Here is a 10,958-nt window from a genome sequence, read left to right on the forward strand (position 1 = left end):
GATATTATTTTACCAATTGACATCAAATTAGGCTGTAAGTGGCCCCTGGACAATACTGAGATAATCTTTATCTCTCTATTTATCTTTTAGAGCAGCTACAATTATGTTACAGATATATGAAATTCAAATTCAAACACTTCAAAATTCAATTACGACTAGTGAAAATGATGTTGATGATATCTAGAATGTAAATTCTGGATAGTCAAACTTCGCTTTTAAATGTTAAGAGGGCTTACCATAGGTGCAGTGTAAACTGACAGAGCAAATATACCAAGCCAATGACGTCATTGGAATGCACATATCAGTGACGTGTACAGTATATACAACCGCGTCTGGCCCACAAAAACGTCACTATAGAGGAAGCAGAGACAACCAAATATGGTAGCTTTTTTTTTTGTTTTTTTTAACACCGACTCTATATTTCACTTTCGGAGTAAAGTAATCCATACTTCCATAAAGACAGTAAAAGCATCAAATGGATTTTCAATTGTAACGGGGGGGGGGGGGGGGGCACCTCATCACCAAGCTGCCAGATTACATTTGTCAATTAGTGTGCAGATCGGTGTCTGTGGCGCCAAACACAAGGGGATAGCCGACTTCCTGTGTATGCTATGCGAACATTCATTACTAGCGTTGATGACGTGATTATTTGAAAACGAACTTGCTAAAATTTGGTTTTCTTTATAATTTCTTTATGTCTTCAGACAAAAGCTAAAAACATATAATTTATTTGTACAAATATGCTCTGCTGTACGTAAACGCAAATGAACCATAGACACTCCTTTGTTTCCTTTCAAGTTACACACACTCGTGCCTTATATACGACCCTTTATTACATACTTGTTTTTACGTTTCATTTACTCATTTTGATAGCATGTGAATACCTTTCATCAAGCTGAAGCAGTTAAAACATGGACAGAAGGAAAACAAAACTTGGCTGGATTACGTGCACTCACGACAACTAGTGTAAAGCAACACGTAAGGTGTCCTGACTGGTCCACCACCACTGTAGTACACTAAATAGGTGATGTGGGTTTGCCATGGTAACGAGGGCGACGACTACAGGCAAATGCTTTTGCAGCTCTTGTGAATCCAAATTGCTATATAATGCTTCTTTCAACAGCAAATCATTCCCAATTATACAGCGTGTTCACAACATCTTTTCAATTGAAAGAAATCACTACAAATGAAATGGATGGGATCTGTTAATCAGATTTGTTCTTTGTACTCAGTGGTTATCAAAGTTTTTAATCACGTTGCATTTGTGTGTTTCAGGTATGCCCGTTGATGAGATGGGTTCTGTTCAATAAACCCCTGAAAATGTTTACTCCTCGGAGAAAACAAAATCGGACATGCACATTCAGTGAAACGACAGGATTAAGTCTGGGAGATACTCGCGTTTGTCAATTCGTTCATAGCACAATAAATTTATGGCGCAGGGGGGCAGCGTTGGATAAAGAGAGGAGTGAAATATCACATAGAGTGGAACCTCGATAAAACGGGCACAATATAACCAAAATGGACCATCGGGACTGAACAATGTATCCAAAAATAGTAGACATTTATCACTTAAACTGCCGTTGACAAAGTCTGTTAGTTCCAGAATTGGCCACTGTTGTTTAGTGGCGCAATGCAGGCAGAGAATGGGACTGACGTATTTCCGGGTCTCACATATACAATATTACTAGATCTTACCATGCCTACATGGAGGCCATGTTGAATGTGTGTCGTGTGTGTGCAGCCGAGAGACAGCATCGTGCAGCGTTAACCTTGAGCAGTACAAAACACGTCTTTCGGAGTCTGGAACCTGCTAGTAACTTTTGTTGTTGTTGTTTGTTAAGCCGTTCGCCATTGGCAGCAGATTTGGAACTGGAAAGTACATTAATTCCTCGCGGCTCATTAAAGCAACTCACCTTTGACGAGGACTGTACGTCAACATTGTCAATATGACCAAGTGCACCGGCGTGGTAAGTTTGGATAAAATCTGAAACTTTCAAACATTTTCAAGCTTTTTTAAAATATGTATTTACAATAACGTAGTATTGTATTGGGCATTCTGGGCCATGGGAAAAAAACACTACAAAACAATTTGTACTGTACAGTAATATGGGTGCATATGGCGTCAAAAAGAAAAAAACAAAAGCGCTTCGATGTCACGGACGATCGGCTATATAGGACGACCCCCCACACTCCTATTGGACCGTTCGCGGTTCCGCTGTAGTTTCAATAGCTACTTCTCCTTTGTAATAATTTCCACAGATTTGCCTATTCATTGGTTTCAGTTCAGTTCCCACTTCAGTGACGGTGTGAATGTGAGCGCTACCGGTTGTCTGTCTCGACATGTTCCTTGAGACTGACTGGCCATCCGTCCACAGGGTTTAGTCTGCTTTTCGCCTGAAGTCAGCTCGAACAGATTCCAGCTCACCTGTGACCCTGAACAGGATAAGCAGTAGCATAGAAATGAATGGATTTGTGGCTTTTGTAATAAATGTGTTATATTATCATTCCAAACATTGTAATTTACAGCTGCCTTTACTGCAGTCACCTGCCACCAGCTCAGTGGTTCACTTAACTTCCCTTCCTACACTCCCACAATCCATCTGGGCTTGTGCCCCATCTGGTGTGTACAGGCAGAGCAGGGACCAACTTGTGGTCTGTGTCGGTACCCTGGGGGGAGCAAAGCTGCTGCCGCTGCTACCGAGAACCCGGCTACTTCATTGGAATTCCCACTGGATCCACTCACACTGTCAAGCAGGGCCGACTCCTTTGGTAGCAGATGTAGCGCGCATAAACATCCTCGCGCAAGTTTCGGCACCGCCCGCCATTTTGCGGGGCGGACAGTGGTGGAAAGTGACAACGTACAAATACTTCATGACGGGACTTTCAGGGATCTGCACTTGAGTATTTATTTTTCTGAGTCACTGGAAGTTTTTACTTTTTCTACATTTGGTAAATGCGTTCTCTCTCGTGTCTGCCTAAAAACCTTCTGCCGTTCAAACATCTAATCTGAGAAAACGCGAGTAATTTTTTTCAGTTGTTATCACAAGCTACTTTCGATTTTGTTTTTGCACTGCGTTTACATGAGCAAAACTATGCGAACGCGTTTAGATAGCACAAAAGTTGCGCTAACGCTGGCTACCTCTTAAACAACAACATGCAACACGTAAGATGATTGTTTTCTTCTTCTTAGTGCGAGCACTATGTAAGTTAATAAAAGCTAAGTTTTTTTCCCTTGTTGGATATAAAATGGATATTTTATAAAATTGACTTTGAAATTCATTATTACTTTTGCATTTAAGTACATTTCAGAGTATTTTTCTGTTTTTTCTTTACGGTCTACTTTCACCAGCGTTTTCTTTTTAACACAATTATGTGTACTTCCACTGTACTTCAGTTCTGAGTGCGAGTACTTTCACCACCTGTGGGGGTAGATGCAATACATACGGTATAAAAGTGCACCCCTGTCCTTGGCCCACATCAACGAAATGCTACGGATCCTCCAGAGGGGAAACTGATTTTTCCAAATGCTCATCGATTATCCACTCCAGACTAAAAAACCCACTCCGCAGATGCACTTTACAGAAGAGCCGTGAGCAGCGTGAAACCCTCAAGATCTAAAAAGACCAGTCACAGCTGTTCCCTAGGTAGCAATGTGTCCGTGAGGAGGCCACCGCTGCTCTTCGGCAGAAAACCACACCTCATTCACCGTGCACGACCACTGAGACACATTTAAAAGGATTGCTCATACGTTACTGTCCAAGCTGAGCTCATCGCATTCCCCTTCATAGATGATTTGCTTTCGTGTCTCCGAGGTGAAAGAAAATGTATACTGCAAGTATGTTGAGGAAGGGAGATATCAATTGTGATGGCCGCAAACCCATTTTACACCGCTACCAAAACAAAATCTGGCAACTCCTCAGTTGACTTCAGTGCAACGTGGTTAGAACATGAAGTTCCGGAAAGCCTCCACTGGACTCGGGATAAAGAGTGCGTTAGCACTGTATTTTAGTGTAAGCGCCAAATAATTGACCCTGAAGCATCGGTACCACTCTGAAATGAAAACATTATGTAAGGTGATGGACTGGAAGAAAGCACTTCATTAGCTGTAGGTTTTTAATGCATAAAGGGATCTCGAAATGTGTTTTAGGTTGCCCTAATGTAATCACCTGCACAAACAAAACATCTGTTTAGAAAGGTGTAATTGTTGGTGCGGCAATGGGCTTAATTATGAATTATCCAATCAGTAGGAACAGGATTGATGGGATCTACGAATCGCCGTTGTACATTGTAGTGAATGCTGGCACAGCTCACCATTCACTTTGAAGCTATTCGGCTTTTAAACATTGGCGATGTGCGTTTGCCGTACGGCCGGCCATCCGCTCGCCTTGCTTTCATTTTCTCGACTTTCTGGACCCTTTCCAACCATCACTGCCACCATTTACCACCCACTTAAATCCAACACCGACTTTCTGAACAACTGTTGCGGGTTTGCCCCAGGCTCCTTTCGCATATGCGAAGTTAAAAAGGCTTGGGGAGTGCTAACTAGAGTTTCCTAGGAGTCTTTGCCAGCATTAACTCTAGGTAATCAGTATACAGTTGCAAGGAAAATGATGAAAAACTTTTGGAATTACCTGAATTTTGGCATAAAGAAAACACACGCTGCTTAAACTGGTACCACACAAACAAGTATAGATTTACTGCTGCCGAGCAACTTCTAAGTGGAGATCAGGAGTGATAAGAATGTATAGTTGAGATATTTTATTTACTATCCTGCAGAAGATGCTACCTTTATATTGTAAAAAAAAATAAAAACAAATAACACTTAGGAATTTAAATAACACCAACAAACTGTAAATTGTGGCATCCAGAGAAAATGCAATTTTTGGGTGTAGACATATTGTTATCTACAGTATGTCTTACTGCAAGATGTAGTGGTAGAAATGGGCCTCGTAAAAAATACCAAGTAACTCGCAATTGCACTTGATAAATGCTGATGTGAGCAAAGATTTGGCTACTTGCAAGGGCAAATTACAGTTGTCACATGAGCACAGAAGGCAGCATCATGAATTCACTTGGAGAACTTTTAAAAGTCACATAAACAAACACCGGACTTTTTTTTTTTTTTTTTTTTTTTATTTAATGACAAACCCCTTTAATTTTGTATGTTCGCGTGGTTGTGTTAGATCAACTTGACCCCATAAATAAATTCATTCATGTTCAATTCATAAAAACCACAAATGTCAGAGAATCTGATCATAAATCAGGTGACTTCCTTTCTTCATTTCATCGTGTGGTCTATTTGCCTATAACTTAGTATACAAAGTGTATCAGAAAAGATCCAGGACTGGAGTCACAAAAGACTCAAGATTTCAAATACAAACTTCAAGGTTACTGCTTTAAATTATATTGCTGGTAGACTAGCTCGTAATAAGGACAATGGTGTCTTTGTCATTGCCATGGTGGACCAGCCAGGACACATCTAATGTCATGTTAAGCATTAAGAGTGAAAACAAAGCAACTAACTCGATCATAGTCTTTTTGCCACTGCTAAAACACCATCAAATGCACATTTACCGCTATTGATTTTCATTTAGGGGCTGCAAGGTGCTACTTGTTAACGCAGCTGCCGCGTGGTCGAGAGGGTCTGGGTTCGACTCTTCAAATAATCAGAAATGTATTATACTGGAGCCTTTTTGGTGCATGGGAAATGCAGCACAAAGTGCTGTACATGATAAAACGACTGGTTCGAAATAGAACAGATGTTATATGCGCGCGCGCACACACACACACAATTATTGGTGCCTTTGTGCATATGCACACGAAGAGCACCAAAATACAAGAGAATAAAGTGTTATGAAGAAATAAAATAAGGAAACAAATTCAGGAAGCACTATCTTACCATCAGCACTTTGTAGTGAGGAAACGCACGAGTAAAAAGAAGATCAAATGTCAGGAGGGTATATGATGTTGAAAAACCCCAAAATGCCCAATGATTCCAGAAAGGTGTGTGCAGAGGCATGTACACAGCCACATAAATAAACGACCAGTTCAAAGAAATAAACGAACGGATAGAAGCGACTCAAACCGGCACGTTTTGTTAAAAGCTCGGCAAAAGAAAAATAATAATAATAATGCTTTGTTTACTTTTAAGAACGCCCATACGCTCAGCCGCTCTGAGTCTCGGCTGTATGGAGTTTGCATGTTCTCCCCGTGCACGTGTGGGTTTTCTCAGACGCTCTGCTTTCCTCCCACATTCTTCTTAACATTAACTGAAGACTCTAAATGGTCCACAAATGAATGAGAGTATAAACGGTTATTTGTCTCCTGTATATTTGCATGGCGGCGAGTCTTGGGTTGCCTCTCACCCAAAGTCAGCTAGGATAGGCTCCGGTTCACACACAGGCACTATAAAAAAAAATGGATTTTCATTTAGCAAAGTAGCTCAAGTCAATTTCCCAATTAATCCTCTTTTCTTCTGCATTAACCACCAAAAAGCTCCAACTAAAACAAATTGTCAAACCTTATTGTTTAAATATCATGAGATAGGATTCATCTCAGCTTACTTCACCGATAATTTAATGCTTAACTGCCTCAAGGCGCATAATTGAAATTCTAGCAACACTTTCGGGTGGCACAAAACTCAAAATGCTCGTGCAGTCATTTTCGATGTACATGCTCTTAATAATGGTTAACTTCTTTTTATACCGACTAGAACGTTAAAAAGTGAGATGATGCAGATGCACAGGCCCATGTTCAATATATATATATTTTTTTACATTTTTAACTGTGGTTAACGTATTTTCACACTCGCATGACAGTTACAAAAATTGCTTTTACTACAGTTAGTAAAAATTTTTATTGTGGTGACAGTTTGAAGCTGTAACAAATTTTCTTCCATTCATCCATTTCCCAAAATCTGAACTGGTCGGCCATCGGTTCAACCACCGAAGTTCCACTGCACTGAAGTCAAAACACAATTGTTTCTTCAATGAAAACTGTATCAAAGTGAATGATGATGAGCCATGCTGGCCTCCTCGTTCCCATAGCCAGCGGCAGGACGAACGAGCTAACACGAACTCATAGCGTAAGCTGAAAAGAACCACACGCGCCGCTCTGATATCCTATAACAATGCGCTTTTGCAAGTTAATGACCAGGTCCATAAAGGGCCATTTGGACAAAAAAAAAAATATGAACCATGTGAAAAGCAGCGGGGAAGAGGGGGCACATAAGCTGGCCATGTGCACTCAAAAAGGCCATCCGCTACTGGTGTGGACCCTCCAGTAAATGTTTTCTCACCCCGTCTCGTTTTCCTCTTTCCGCATGGACGAACAGTGTATACATTTACATAATCATCCATAGGTAAATGATAGCTACTCAGCTACGCATTTCATTTATATGGAAATGTGACTGCTGTTTGCACTAAAAGGAAATCATAGAAGTGTTGGAAAGTGGTTGAGAAATTGTGTTTTGGTGAATAGTTGCTAGCAGAGATGGTATCAGCGCATCTCCGTCTCCCCACTAGAATGGCACAGCCACAGGTGGACACACAATCGAAAAAAGTTTGGGAACATTTTTTTTTTTTTTTTTTTTTTTTTTTAATTTCAGGGTTCTGAGTCAAAGGAGCAGAAGACGAGTCAAGTACTAACACAAAAAAATCAAAGTGAACATTGAAATATTTCCAAATGAATGAGAATGGATAAATTCAGCAAAACTAAATGGGGTAATTTAAAAAAAAAACAATACTCAACATCATAGAAATGACCTGAAATTAAGCTACAACAATAAAGAGCATAAGAAATCAAATACAAAATGCTGAGCCGACAGAAAGAATAGTGTCACGGTTATGAACCAAGGAAGGTACGAAACTGAAAGTCAAGTAAATTGCTGGCAATACATTTCCAAACCCATCAGAATAAAAATCATCATCATCGTCCTTATTTTATTCCTGTTTTAACTTTTTTTTTTTTCAGTTTCTGATAAAAAAAAAAAAAAAAAGATCAATAAATACATAATGTGAAAAGCATCAAAACAGTCCACAGAGTGACAGTTTCAGCACAGTCAAAAATTCACTAAGAGAAAAACCAAGTGAGACAAGTTGTCTTTGTCTCCAGGCAGTTCTGGCAAAAGAAGAATATTTTCAATCTGTTGCTACAGTAGGGAGTTTAAACCAAATTTAAAAAAAACAAACCAATAAACTTTCAATTCACCAGCAAAGAACAGCAGCTTGTAATAAAACATACACTTTGCTTTTTTGACAAAATCATCAGCGATATGCTTAACATAATTTCAGCTAATAACGATGACTTTATTCACTATTTAAAAATATGAAGAATAAATAAATAATGGTTTCCCTCCTTGAGGTTTCCGGTCAACAATGAAGCGGACAGGAAGCAGCGAGAGATGCTTTGATGTATCACATCCTACTGGGTGGTCACAGTGTTGTGTGCTGCCATCTTTCAACATCATACAATGCCTACATTTATTAAAAGAAAAAAAAAGAAAAAAAAAAAAACAAAGGACGTAATTTCTGTACTTCAACCACGTCTATGAAAGCTACATATCCTAACCCCCAAACTGCGTTCCTTGAGGTCCCTCCACTACACAGATGCCATCACGTACACCTCACATGCAAGCTCCGAATGGCCGAAACGACAGCGATCGTATTTTACAGGGTTACAACGGACAAGGTCGGGGGGTCGTCAGTACTCCGACGGATCAAACGCGCGCGTGCGCTCACACCTCGGACAGTTACTTGGGGTCGCGTGGATGCGAGAGAGATGTTTTCCACACTTCCAAAATTCTCGAGCCGGAACTCCTTTAAAAGGTCCATGTGGAGGTTCCAGTGAAGATGTGCCTTCTCTCTCCAGAACTCTTACAATAGTAAGTGTGCTTTCACATGTCAAGTCTTTTGTTTGTTGCTTTTTTCTGTGGACATGTTCCAGTGACTCAGAAAGTGTTGAGTTCAAGAGAGATCACAGTTGCCAATATGGTACTGTCAAAATGTTTCTATATTTGTTTCTAACAAGTTTGTTTTCTTTGTGTTGGGAAATGACTTGATTTCTATACATAATATTCCTTGTCCTTGTCTTTGGGTCTCTTGTTTGCGGCGCTGCTTTTGGCGCCGCTGCTGGGCGTTTTATCTTTCACCACGGCGCCGTTGGTTTGCGCAGAGTTGCTGATGTAGTTGCGCGTCTCGTCCACCTGGTAGGACCCCTCGTCCCTGTTCCTGTACTTGTACATGGCGTAGAGGAGGATGAGGATGCAGAGGGCGGCAGCTGAGACAATTCCCACCACCATGCCCGTGGTGCTGCTCGATTCCCGTATTACCTCCGAAGCCCCCGGCGGTACTCGCCGCACCACGCCGGGCACTGTGGGTAAGGCGGCGGGCACCGTGCGCAGCATGGGCGAGGTGACGTAAGGACCCCGCGGCTTGGTGCCGTCCAGATCGAAGGATGTGGGGAGAGGCAGCAGGACTATGTCCGGCTGCGGGGGTTTTACCTCGCGGTTGTTCATTTTCCCAGCGGGCAGCTTGGGAAGCGTGGCCGAGGGGGCCGCCGCAGCTGGCGTGCCACGAGGGTTGGGTAGAGGCAAGGTGGGTGTAGTCCTACCTGCCTCAGAGGCTTTGCTAGGCCTCAAGTCCTTGGCCTCCCACTTGGGTGCGAGGGCTTTGTAGCCGCCGTCATAGGTTGATGTGGTCAAGATCTTATCTGTTACCAGGGAGAAGGTGTTGTCAAAATCTTCATCGTCAGTCGGGGGCAGGCGAGAGTCGAACGCTTCGCCAGAGCCAAACCCCGAAATCACCATGCCATCATCATCATCATCACCATCATCATCATCACCATCATCACAATCATCGCCGCCTCGGTCCGACAAGCAAGGTAGCCCCGCCTCAGTGGCCATGGCCAAGGATTCTTTGGTGGGCTCAATAATGGTGAGGAGGGGGTGGAGGGTTGGGGGAAGGGAGATGAAAGAAGAACGGGTGGATACAGAAGGGATGTCTATGGGATCCTCCACTAATATGGGGATGACTAGCTCCCCTCCTGGAAAGTGACAGAGAGAAAGAGATGCTCGTGAGGTGGCAGAACGACTTCCAGCACCAAAGAAGCAACAAAAAAATGGATGACCAAAGAACGCAAAAGGCAAAGCTCAACGTAGGGAAGAAATCAACTGAAAACAAGAAAAGAGAAATTAAGAAACAGAAAAGACAGTAGCAGTCCCAAAATAAGAAAAGTTAGAACCAAACAAGAGCCATTGTAAAAGGAACAGCCATTAGTCAGGTATGTGTTGTATCAAAAGGCTTGAAGGGATGCACGAGGGTGAGCCACAACAAACTGACTCCATACACTAACTACTCAAAGGATCCTCACAACTGGACTTTGGTTTGCTTCACGGTCAGCTTTCCCCCTCACTTGTCAATTATTAAATCAAACATGCCCGTAGAAGCTAAAAATCTACTTCCTTTCATTTGCGGTCTACATGAATGGATGTTGTGTAATCACTGAAAGAGCTGAACTGCTGATCTTAGTTTTGGTGATCCCAACAGCACCTATCTAGAAACAGAAACAATCTCTTGGTTGGTTAAAAGTCTCACTTGTAAGGATTGTTCTCTTCGCTCATAAATGTTTGCATTTTGGGTGGTTTTGCATTGTTATCGTCTGCATTTACATTTCCAATAAATTGACAAGTGGGAGGATTGGCACGGTTTGCCATCAATCTTAAAAAAAAAAAAAAAAAAAAAAAAGTGCCTTATAATCCATCGAAAGGAGCTGCCTCATCATCCACTTGAAGGTTTTTCAAGAGGCTTGTTTCATTTCCTCAAATGTCAAGGTTACAAAAGAAGATGTAAAAACAAACAAAAACAAATGTTAACCTTGCTTCCACACAAATACTGTAAAATCAATCACCAAATAAAAGATTGCTTGGAAGTTTGGCTTTACATAAATGATACAAGCCTCTC

General features: G+C 41.6%; 1 protein-coding gene across 11 annotated transcripts in view; it reads right to left on the reverse strand.

Annotated features, from left to right (window-relative positions):
* Positions 1 to 7,615: 7,615 nt before the first annotated feature.
* The window catches only part of LOC133416939 (neurexin-3b), a 283,913-nt gene continuing 280,570 nt past the window's right edge, over positions 7,616 to 10,958 (reverse strand). For 9 of the 11 annotated variants that reach the window (XM_061704308.1, XM_061704310.1, XM_061704312.1 and 6 more), the window contains one exon: positions 7,616 to 10,041. In XM_061704308.1, the coding sequence (XP_061560292.1) occupies positions 9,062 to 10,041 (980 nt within the window). In that variant the 3' untranslated portion in view covers positions 7,616 to 9,061. The remainder of the gene's footprint in view (positions 10,042 to 10,958) is intronic. The other 2 variants (XM_061704313.1, XR_009770304.1) reach the window with 2 other exon arrangements.

The sequence above is a fragment of the Phycodurus eques genome, chromosome 18 (assembly GCF_024500275.1).
Source record: "Phycodurus eques isolate BA_2022a chromosome 18, UOR_Pequ_1.1, whole genome shotgun sequence".
NCBI lineage: Eukaryota > Metazoa > Chordata > Actinopteri > Syngnathiformes > Syngnathidae > Phycodurus > Phycodurus eques.